General features: G+C 44.1%; 1 protein-coding gene across 3 annotated transcripts in view; it reads right to left on the reverse strand.

Annotated features, from left to right (window-relative positions):
* The window catches only part of SH3YL1 (SH3 and SYLF domain containing 1), a 28,934-nt gene that overhangs the window by 12,313 nt on the left and 4,337 nt on the right, over window positions 1–12,284 (reverse strand). For all 3 annotated transcript variants that reach the window (XM_074331607.1, XM_019751999.2, XM_074331606.1), the window contains exons 2-4: window positions 6,298–6,408; window positions 3,913–4,026; window positions 1,635–1,699 (exon numbers count right to left, since the gene is read on the reverse strand). In XM_074331607.1, coding sequence (XP_074187708.1) covers window positions 1,635–1,699; window positions 3,913–4,026; window positions 6,298–6,408 — 290 coding nt within the window. The remainder of the gene's footprint in view (window positions 1–1,634; window positions 1,700–3,912; window positions 4,027–6,297; window positions 6,409–12,284) is intronic.

A 12,284-nucleotide genomic window follows, 5' to 3' on the forward strand; every position in this document is an offset into this window, starting at 1 on the left:
GTGCACATGCTCTGAGGTTTTCATACATTGTCACCTTTAGGCTTCTAAACAATCTGGCGATGTAGTTGGTGACAGAGGTCTAGTGAGGTGAGGTAAACTGCCACAGTGATAATCAGAACAGCTCAAATAGAGGTCGGTGGGAAAGACCAAAAGTCTCTCTGAAACACAGCACTCAAGAATGCCAAACCAAAAGACGCACAACTAGGAGGAGGGTCCTAAGGTCGGGGACCTGCTGGGACCCTAATGACACTTTCCACACTGGAGCACTGACAGTCACCCTCCAGGGCTACAGGATGGAAATGATTACGTAAGACATTATGGGAAGTTTCCTAGAAATGTGAGCTAGTGTTAGTTATTCCATTTTATATTACAACAGAAGAGCAGACAATTATTCGAGTATCCAATAGAATGAATCGGTTCAGTGAGTGCTTTCTGTGTACTTGAAAGCACAACCCTAGGTGGCAGCAGTATTGTTAATATCACATCTTACAGATAAAGGAACTGAGATTCATTCCCAGGTTTAGTGGAGACTCTCATTTTAGTCGCTAATAATTAAACTTACTGCAGTCATTATTACTTAGTCTCTCACCATTTTTGAAATAAATGATATTTGAAACTGATTCTCAAAGCATGTCCCGGCCTCGCATGGAGTCAGAAGGGTGTGGAAGGAGCGGGCTGTATGTAACTCAGGGCCACTAGTCCTCTGTGCCGGCAGGTGTGGGCAGCCAGACACCACAGCTGAGGAAAACATGTTTTCCACAAGAGGGAGGTATTTGTGAAGACTCTGATTTGGTTGATGCACAACAAAAAGGCAGTCATCAGGAGCAAAGCTATGTTTCTCTTTTTATAATACAGACGTATGCAGCAGTGAGTAAAGAAGGTCAAAACAAGACGAAAGAAGAGTTATGGAAATACTTTATCCTAATAAGACCGAGGGAATTTAAAACTATGGCAACAGAGCAAATTCATGAAAGGATACCTGAAGAAGAAATTGGCTGAAATTTGAGAAGACAATGATTTGAGAGTATCAGGAGTTTTGATTTACCAAACACTTAGCAATAAAGCAACAGATGAAAGGTCAATAGTATGTAGCAGGTGATCTCCATGCAACAGACCTCTGCAAAGAGTATATCCTAGTGGAGTTTCTCAGCCATTTGACAGAAGCCATAACCATTAGTACCAAAGTTAGAAAAGGAAACAATACAAAGTCAACCTTTACTTAAAGACTTTGAAGTCACTTGAATATTGGTTGTAACGAAACAGGGCTTTGCCACAGGATGATGCCCTGTGTTAAGCGACTTTTACTGTCTGAGCCCAGGCATGGTCATGTAGCACTGGGGATAAGTCGCTGTGCAGTTAGCAGCATACGCTGCCGATCCTAGTTTGTCATATTTGAGACAGCTGTTCCACAGATGTGCTAACAGACGGTGAATAAAAAAAAATTCTACTCTAAATGAAAGAAAAATGGTAAACATTAGCTACTTTTCAGCTAGCTAATCATGAAGAAAATAAAACGGAACCATTTCCATAGGCGGTAAAATAAGAACAGTAGGAAATCTCTCAGCTTTCATGTATCAAGTTTCAGCTGCTTTTAGAGAACACGGCAATTGTATGCACACACATCCCCCACTTACCTCGATTCCTATCTCAAGCCCTCCACCAAGCCCGGCTATCCCAATGGCTGAAGGCGCAGACCATTCTAATAAAAACAAATGAACATTAACATTAAATCCCTTGTCACATGAGTATTGGAAGGAAAAATGCTAAAATGAGAATGAATAGTGTTTCTTTTTAAAGTAATAAGAATGTCACATTTTTCTTTATGCTTTTAAATGTTCTTTAACAAGCATACATATTTTTTTAAGTTAAAAATATTTGAAAAGTATTAGATATTTGTTATGAGCCTCTTAGACTCACAGATGCCTGTTCTCTGATTTTTCTCACCAAACATGCCTAATACCAAACTATTGAATTTTCAACAACTAAACATACATAGCGTTTATTAATCTCAACAATAGTTTGTAATGCTTTACAAAATGATTGAGCAGTAATTCTAGTTTTTAGTTATTTTATCATAGATATAAAAGAACAACAGGATTGACAGCGTTTAGGTTAAACAAGTCTAGAAAAAAGTTAATTTGACTGGGGGAGGGTGGGATAGCCGAGATACAGTAATTTCTTTAAATGCTTGTTAGCTCCCTAACCCTAACTGTTCTTGCTACCACGTATTCCAGATACCAAGATACTGGTTGAGTATACCCAGGACTAATCTGTCCAGGCTTAGAGGAGTTTTCATTATAGAAATTAGTGTTTTATAATCCCAAAGTTATTTTCCATTTCCTATGTTAGGAACTGTCCCTGTTCCTATCTGGTCGGGGTCTGGGAATGTGCTGTGACTCATTTGGGCAGCTTTTAAATTGCCCTCTGCAGAGTGAGCAGCTGCTCCTGGTCAAGATGGGAGAGAGAGAGAAGTCGGCATTTAACGCAGGGAAAGGTGCCCCTGAGGCTCTGAGCGAAGCCCCAGAGCTAAGCAGCACCAGCACCTGTTCAGGCAGTCACTCTGTCAGGGGACCTACAAAGCTGGGCCTTCTTACAGCCGCAGGGCCTATCTGATGGGGACTCCCTTGAATGAGCCCCCACTTTGGTTGTGTTGCTGAGAAGCCAGCCCATCAAAATTTGGGTGGTGGGCTAGCCCAGTGGCTCAGGTAGTTGGAGCGCCGTGCTCCTAACGCCAAAGTCGCCGGTTCAATTCCCACATGGGCTGGCAGCCATCATGAGTGGCCGGCAGATGGTCCTATGAGCTCTGGCAGCTGGTCCCATGAGCTGCTGTGAGAGGCCGACTGACGACTGGTGACCGACTGCCTCAGCCAAGGGGAGCGCAAAGCTCCTCATACCAGCATGGGCCAGGGAGCTGTGTCCTACACAACTAGGCTGAGGAACAATGGCTTGAAACGGTGTGCAGGGAGAGGCGGAAAAAGGGGGGAAAAAATTTGGGTGGTGTCTGAGGTGAAGAGAATTCTGTCATTTTGTTTCACAACCCAGCACTGAGCTCTGAGCTGATCACAGATTCAGAGACTCACTCCCTGTGGGGACACATTGCAGAAGTAATGGTCCCCCCACTGACTGACGTTCAAGGGCCACGAGCCCCACAAACACCGGGTGTATCTATTGTCAGTGAGCGGCCACACTCCCTTTCAAAATAATTTATCTACATTGAAAAATAACTATTTACAGAAAAATGTGTTCACTTATGTGACTGAACAGCAAATGTTAAGAGTGGTATGAAAAGCACTTTAGTTGGCTATGAAACACCTACATACATTTTAAATATTACTATAAATGTTGGTTCTTGGGATTCAAGGCAAATATATTTGAATTTCATCTCTGAAAAATCCAGTATGAGATTTCACCGCAGAAAGTAAAACCAAATTACAGTGATCTCGATATGATTCTTCCTTGGGGAGATTTTTTAAAAGTTTCATATTCTACTGTATGGGAACAGTAGAAAAGCTTATAGATAGCCCTTATTTTCTTATCAACTTCCATAAAACAAAAGAAATCCATTGTACTATGAAGTTGAGGAATAAGAATTCATATTTCACAACAGAAATGTAAATATTATCATGTTTAATATTTGCTCCATGAAAGAATTGCAAAATATATACAAGACAAAGCCAGATCTGCCCACTGAGTCTCGTCTAATATTTTAAGAAGAGGAGAGAAACGAGATGGCTCTTTGCCCTGGATTATTGAACACCCATGGAGCGCTTCCAGGGAGCCCTCGGGATGACAATTTCAGGTGGCAGGTGGAAGGAAGCCTATTACAGTCCCTATGACGTGTGCTCAGAATGGAAACAGAACAATAAAGAATTGAGATTCTCTACTCCCCCAAGTGAAGAAACATCGACTTACTTCCATCTGGAAGACGTGCCAATACAACCCCACTGCCTCCTCTAGCAGTTACCAGAAATCCAGCTTTTATCACAGACAGAACCGCGAGGCCCTTGGCTTTAGCAATCACGTGAGCTGCCAAAGGGAAGGACAGTGAGTGAGAACATGTTACACAGAGTTGACACACACACAGGTTTACTTGACTGGATTCCAGGCTCTCATGAGACGTCTTAATGGCACACGTGAGCCATGACTAAAATTTAGTTACATAATGGATGGGCTGGCCCCCCCGCCCCAACTCCAGCCTCTTCTTGTATGTTTTTGGTTTTGCAATGCTAAATGTCACATCACAAGTGCTCAAAAATCCTGTAACTGCCATAAGAAATGAGATTTGGATGATGTTTTATTGATATCCAGTAGCAGGACAAACAATTTGGAGATTTCCATTAGTTTAGAATAATTCACAATTTTAAAAACAAGTTACTATTTTTAAAGAAATTTAGATCCATACAGTATTAAGGAGTAACTTTAAAATGTCTGACACACAATATGCGGCGCAACTTTGATCTTAAAGCCGTATAGTTCACCTTTTATTAACATGAAAATCTGGATTCAAAAACGGAAAATTAAGTGATTCTGCCACGTTAAGACATTTTTTAACTTTATAAAATGATGGGTTACAATATTCAAGTAACATATCTAGGAGTGCCCTGAAAATAGGATTCAGTTTACCAGTTCATTTACTCACATTTCAGTGAAGTTCATCACATACAATCAGGGTCACTGGTACCCACTAAGTGCAGGGCCTCACTATTGTGTGGGCTGACTTACACAACACTGCATCTCTCAAATATCAAGGGAAACCTGGACACTGAAAATCATTTTTGGACCCTGATTTCATTTTTAAGGTAGTTGAATTTATCACCACTCTAGTTAAACAGTCTGTCAAGGAAATCCCACCATATCATGTATTCAGGTACACAAAAAAAGATTTTGTAGGTATCCCTAGAAAACCAGTAAATTTCCAATATAATTATGCACATCACTTATTAATTTGAAGTAATAACAGACTCTCAGAGATAATTCATCCGAGAGTGTGAAGCAGCTACCATGCAGACCATCTATAGTCGTTCATAACTAAGCAATGCAGAGAAAATGGAGTTTTCACATGGTAATCTACAAAGCACGCCTTCGTTTAGTTTTGTAAAAGGTTATAAATATATTGTAACAAGGTCGAAAACTATCTACATTCCACATCACGCAGGCTTATATTCACAACCACATGTTGGCTGCATCCTCAACATGTCAGTCCATTCTCACTTAGTGCTTTACTGTTAATAGCACTTCTGTTTAGATATGTACATAGAGCAAAAGCACGTTTTAAAATGACCACAATTCATGCTTCAGAGCATTGCTACCAAAAATGCAGTTATTCTGGTTGTGCTTCTCAAACCTGTGTGCCTAAAACTCATTGGAGACCTTGTGGACAACGCAGGTTCTGATTCTCAGGCCTGCGTGTCTGAGGACCTCCCAGGGGGCTCTGTCTGAGGAGCACGACGTTATGCGACGTGCTTTCTTAGGATGGCTGGGTTCAAACAAAGCTCATATCGGTAATATTATAACAAATTCAAACTTGTGTAGACATTTGAAGTTCTGTTAAAGAACTTAAGAAAGTCGGGCTTAAGAAATTAAACTGGTTTCTTTAATGCAGGATCAGAGTCAGGCACTGATTACGGAAGAGGAAAATTCATCTGCAATATTGCCCAAGCTGCTCTGCGTATGAATCGTCTTTGCAGGAGGCAGGTGTTCTCTGCCACACCCTTTACAAACAGCTGGTCATGTGGCCCCCAGAGGCTCACCTCAGACCAGCTCTTAGGCCTCGGGCCTGACAGAGGGCATGAAAGACACAGGAGAAATGGGTTCGAAATCTGCATTTCCGGCCACACTGGTTTGGGGAGGGTCTAAGTAAGCAGGTTTGGGGGGGGGGTGTGGAGACTACTGTAACGGCCTGGGAACACTGATGTGCCGCTGTGCTGAGAATCAGGGATGAAAATCCTCCTGCAGCACTACAGAGTGTAAATATCAGAAGGAGAAAACACAAAAATTAAAAATTTTTTCTGAGATTACTGAGTTTGCAAGATGAGCTTGCCAAGTCCTCAGAAACTGAGACAAGGACAGGTGAGTTTGAGGAAAGCAGAAGTGGAGGACACACAGTGTTTAGGGCCGTGGCCACCTGAAGGGGGGCAGGCGAGAAATCTATGGCCAGAAGGTGTCCCAGGACACCAGCTGGTGGTCTGAGCGCCAGCTGTTCTCATGGGGTTCTCTGCCTGGAGTCAAGGAACACAAAACGTAATTTAGAAAACAAAACAAATTTAGAGATGACCAGTATGGATTTTATTTACCTACCAGGAATGATCTTATCAGGTCCATTTCTGGAAGTTATTTCTGTGAATTCTCTTAGAATTTTAGCAGCCTTTTTTGCTTCTGATTTCAAATTGGAAGGTATAGGGTTATTCACTAAAAGATTAAAAAAAAAAGATTTTAATGAATAAAATCTAAATAAAAGTTAGAAATTTGTTATTTCATTTTTTCTCATGCACAATTAAGCATTAACGAATCGTACCCTAACAAAGGAAATGAACTGGAAATCCTCAATTAATTGTTTCATCTCTACTTTCCTGATAAATAAATTCCCTCTGAGATTGGTAAACCCTAAACTCTCAAGATCCCATAATTATAAAATCATGGGATTCTAAAGGGTATTAAAATCTGGTCCAATCTCCCAATTATGTACCTTCACCCTGTAATTCTTACTTCACCTCAACACTAATACTAATACTACTACAAATAATAAACCCTTTAAGAATGAACAAAAGACGTATTTTACAACTATCTAATAATAGATAACATAAAATTTTATAACTTTGGCTATTTTCGTCAAAAATTTTTCAAGTGTCTGTACAAATTTTCCTTATTAGTAAAATTCTAGGAGACTCAGGAATTCAGTGATTACTCGAAGTAACAAATGCTAGCATTTGTGTAGCATTTTGCATCTCAGTATTGATTGGGTATTCATAAGCTCATAGGAGCGATTATTTGTCAGAACTATGCTCACGTCATCCCTCCAGCTCTGAAGCATGTGGGCACGGGTCATTCCTTCATCGCAGGACAAGGGATCTGAAGAACCAAAGATGTAAAATCTGCTGTTTAAACCATCAGATGAATGTTTCTTTCAAAGGCTGTGTTTCTGGCTCCGAAAGTCCCACTTGATTGTTTTTCATTCCTTCTGTTTCTGTCCTCATTGTGTTTATGTTGTTCTTTAAATCCTTGAGCATATTGTAAAAGGTGGTTTGATACTCTTGTCCTATAATTTCATCATCTCTGTTCTTTCTGGGTCTGTTTCTGTTTTAATTCCAATTTAGCTACGGGTTTTGTTTTCCTGTTTCTACCTGTTTCTAGTACAAGTTGTTGATGCTGGATGAGAGCATGGCCACCATGTCTTTGTCGTGCTGTTCTCAGCATACTTTTAATGTGTTGTCTTACGGTAAGTTAAGTATCTTTCCATTTCTGTCAAATCTTTTTCATATTTCTTGTCCACTTATGGGTGGGGTGGGGAGATCTTTTAATAATCAGTAGAAGTACAAGCAAGTAACACAATAGAAAACTGGGCAAAGTATTTGATAAGTTATTTCAGAGGAGGGAAACTAGGTGGCTGATAAATACAAGAAAAGCTGATCAAACTCACTAGGAACTAGGGATGTGCAAAGTAAGACCCCACGAGTTACCATCCTCTGACAGAATCAGAGTCTGATGAGTGTGTAGGGTATGGCACAGAGGGACAGCTCGGATCCTGCTGGTCGGGTTAAGTCTGTGCAGTCACATTGCAGGTCTGTCCTCTGACCTCCAGTGTTAGCCTAAGCGTGCTCACTGGGTCTGAACAGTGGCTCCCAATCACGTCCGCTTGCACCCTGTGGATGCATCTTATTTGGGGGACGAGTGTTTGCGATGTGATCACATTAAGGATCACAAGATGCAGTCATTGTTCACTGCCTCGGTGGATCCTAACGCCAGTGATGAGTGTCCTCAGAGAGGACAGAAGAAGAGAAGACGCGGGTTGGGTGGAGACGCAATGTAGCCACAGAGGCAGAGATGGGAGTGGGGCAGCCACAAGCCAAGGAGCCCCCAGAAGCTGGGAGACAGATGGGACCCTGGAGGTTCAGGAGAGAGTGCGGTCCTGATGGCGGGCGTGTGACTTCTGGCTGCCACATTTCTGCCATCGGCAGCCGGCCAGTTCTGGTAATTTGTATGGTATGCTTGGAAACTAATGCACATGTAAGAATGTTCATTGATGTAATACTTTTAATGGCAAAATAGTAATACCAAATAAAAGAAATATGTCCCAAGAAGGAAACCAATTTTCCTCAGGAGGAGGATAAATACTGTTTGGTGTAGTATTAAAACTGCATTCTCTACAGAACTTCAATTAAACTCATCTACCTGCGTCAACATCGGAGGAAAGACTGGCTGTGTAAAGGTACAGACATGTTTGAAAGCACAAAAATAAGTATACATACATGTAGATAATAAAAGTATAAACATATCTTTTTGATAGGGGAGGGTGGCCCTGGGAAGGTTTGGATAGTTTTCCCCTAGGGCTGTGCAGTAGGTCATGGTATGTTATTCTCAGTAGTCCCTTGTGTGTCTGAAATATTATATAACGAAGTCTCTTCAGCATCAACTGAATATTATGTCATTATTTAATGCATCTGTGAGAACTTAGGACTGCAGCTGTACAATTTTATAATAAGAATAATTACTCTTTAAATTGTCTTTCATTTCAAATCTGACATCTTAGGGCCAATAACAGGCCCTGCATGAAGACGTGTGGAAAATTAAACAGTGTGACGTCCGTTGTCCATGTCCACGTGCACAAACACACACTCACAAGACGGGGTTTGGTGAGAGACTGCACACTAAACACTGAATTGCGATTGCATGCATTTGTGAGACATTGGTAATTCTGGGTTCAAAGTGTTAGGCACTAAATGTGAAGTCGCTCATCTCCTCACTCGTGTACTTGAAATCCAAACCAGCCACTGCGATGACGGTCGGAAGCCCTCGTGCTGCAGTTTGTCCTTGCCATGTGCCTGCAGCACACACATCGCTTTTGTACCAGGAAGGGCTCCTGTGAAATCCATTCAGAATTGTGTCAATCTGCTAGGAACCTTTACATTTTTCCTATTGTTAATGCGTTTGTTATACAGATTGGACTTAGAGGGTCTTAAAAGATACAAACTGGAAAAAGTCCCAGTGAACATCCGTATATAGAGAAGCCACTGGGCCTTTAAAACACATTTTAAGGAGACAGCGTTTACTTACATCTTGGCTAAAGGTAGCACACAATGACCTACACTTTTCTTGGTATTCCACAGTGGGCAAGAAAAAACATGGTAAAGGGCATTTTCAATTTTCCAACTTTCCAATATGGTATTGGTACAATCGATAGATTCTGAAAACCATGATTGGTGACTGGACGCATTAGAGCTGATGGTCCGGCTGGGTCTTATTTTCGGGGAAACACGGTAGGTGATGGGTTTGTTTTCCTAATTCTGTTGGTTTCTAAGATGAGGCGACAGGACCTTAATTTTCACAGAATGAACAAGTTGCATGCTTTGGGGTTTGCTTTTTTAGTTGTGTGGCAGGGACAGTGAAGTTGCCCACCCGGGTGTGCTGCTGTTAGCCGGTGTGGCATTGTCCCTGGAAACTGCTGCCCACAAATGATAACTGTGCCACCCACACCACTCAGGCCAGGCCAGGTGGGCGCTGCTTTCTCCACTGTCCCCCCAGTGCTGGCTGACTGGCTGGCTGAGGAGGTCTCTGCCGGCACAGCCATGAGGGGAAGGATGGTGACCAGATTGCCATGTGGGGCACGGCCACCTGGACACCCCCTTGAACTATTCATGAGGGAGCAGTAACTCTTCCTGTGCCAAGGAATCGAGATTTGGGAGCTTGTTACTGCAGCCAACATCCCCAGTTATTCCATTTAAAAAGTTTTTGATCTCTCCACAGCATTTGCTGAACAAGAAAGATGAAGTATTTGTAACTTACATTTTTTAACTTAGGACTAGATTTCACTTGTTTTATTTGCACTGTAATCACTTAGTTTGCGGAAGCAGAAAAATGGGTAGAAATGCCTATCAAATGTCATGGTCCATGTTAGTATCTTATCTCTGATGCACAGTACTCGTAACAGTATTTGCAAGTCCTTCTGAGAAGAGCAAAGCAGTGGTTTTGCCATTTTATCAAATATTAGATGGATAAAAAGCTGCCTCTCAGCTGTACCGAGTCCTCTCCTTGCTGCCGCCTCCAAACACCTGGATGTGACAACGCGGTGGCGTGTGCTTCCCGCTGTACCATGGGTCAGGCTTCCCTGCGCAACTGGAGCAGCTGCGGCAGTCTGGGTCCAAATGGCAGGTTTGCTGCGATCACTCACTCTGCAGGGCACCCCGGCTGACAGGGCGTCCTCAGGAAGGGCAGTCTGGGAGGGACGCAGGCCTCCTTGGACAGGGTGTGGTCAGCCGTGGAAGGCCGAGGGCCACGTTCTGCCCGGCTGGGCCTGCTCAGGGATGTTGGGCCAGCAGAGGCCGCCACTCAGGGTGCTGGCAGCCAGCAGCCTGTGGTGTGGGCATGTGGCATGGATAGGAGCGCAGGATGGGAGGGGACTTGTGGGCCCCGTGTCAGGCTGCAGAGGGCCTGTGGCTGGGGGGCAGGTGTTTTGGACCTCTGGAAACACGACTCATTCTCCCAGACCAGTTTTCCATGCGGCTTCTACGGGAAACCCTTCCCAGGACTGAGCCGTCCTCAGAGGCAGCCATTCCTGCTGCCTCAGGCCCATCCGCTCCCGGGCAGCTGAGCGGCACTTGTCCACTTGGCCCACACAGAACAATCGGTGACCCTCGAGCAGGGACAAATGCCCGATGGCTGCTCTCACTGGTGGGGGAGGACACAGTGACCATGTTTAAAGATGCCGCCAAGGCTGCCAACACTGACCTCATGCGCGTCCAGGAAAGAGTAGAGAGGTGGGTCTCTGCCTCTTTCCAGGGTCCCCTTGACTTCCCCAGGGCTCCTCCACTTTCTGCTTAGACTCAGACCTCAGATCCTGTGACTTAAAGCACTGTTTACGTCTGATAATTCTCCAAGCTTTATCTGTGCTTTAACCTTCCCCCGAATTCCAGACTCACAGTATCGATGGCCTACTTGACCCAAGCGTCGTATAAACATCTCAAATTAAACAGATTCCAACAGCTTGTGATGCCCCAACTCCTCCCCAACCTGCTCCCCAAACTTCCTCTCCAGGTAGATGTCACCTGGGAGCTCACACTCAAACCCTGGGCCACTGTGACTTCTGCTTCTCACGTGCCCTGGGCCTCCGTCAGTGAAACCACCCTGTCAGGATACAAAGCTTCCCCACCCACACAAGTTCTGGTGACATCTCGCCTGCTCCCTGCCACCACCCAGCCCGGGAACGTCAGGCCTCGTGGTGCCCACTCAGCAGCCTCCTCGTGGGCGTCTGCTCCCAGCCTTGAACCCTACGCTCACTTGTCCCGAGAAATGCTCCGTGTACATAACACCACAGGCAATATGACTCCAGTGCTTACATCCCTCGGTTTTCCCACTGTATTTGGTCTGCACCATGGCCAGTATGACTCTATGTATGCATCTACCTATCATATCTATCCATCTTAAGTATCTATCTCTCTAGCCATCTATCGCCATCTCTCTGATCTTGCTGGGTCATCTCTTTCACTAGAATGTAAGTGCCAGGGGGGAAGCACATCATGTATTTTATTTTATTAACTGTAATGTCTCCAACACATGCCATAATGACATACTGCAAATGCGCAATAAATAGTTGTTAAGTGAATAAAGTATTTGTGTGGCATTGGGGAATTAAAGGTCAAATTCCTGTTAGGACTAGAAAAGGTTCATGTACATGGAACTGCAACAGATTTGTAGGAGAAAAGGCCCAAGTATCCCTCCTCTTAAACCGTAGCACTTCCCAGAGCTGGAGGCGGGAGCAGGTCAGGGGAGCAAGGTCCCGTTGGCATTCTGCCCTAAAATAGCCCTTTCCAGGTCCCCCCAGGAAAGGGAGGATGACAGAAAACCTAAGGAGGCAGTGCCATGAGACCAGCCAGCAGCGCGCTCCAAGAAGCCTCACGTACCCCAAGCCTGCGCCCGTCACAGCCCACCCCTGAGTCCCCTTCAACGTGGGAGGCACAGCAGGGCCCGTCGCAGGCCTACGGACACGGCTGTTGTTCCTTCAGGACCTTGAGAAGCAGCAAGGACTCGTTCAGCACCTCCTCAGACGGGTGACAACTGAAGACCAACAGCGA

Source organism: Rhinolophus sinicus, linkage group LG05 (genome assembly GCF_036562045.2).
Source record: "Rhinolophus sinicus isolate RSC01 linkage group LG05, ASM3656204v1, whole genome shotgun sequence".
In the NCBI taxonomy this organism is placed as follows: Eukaryota; Metazoa; Chordata; class Mammalia; order Chiroptera; family Rhinolophidae; genus Rhinolophus; species Rhinolophus sinicus.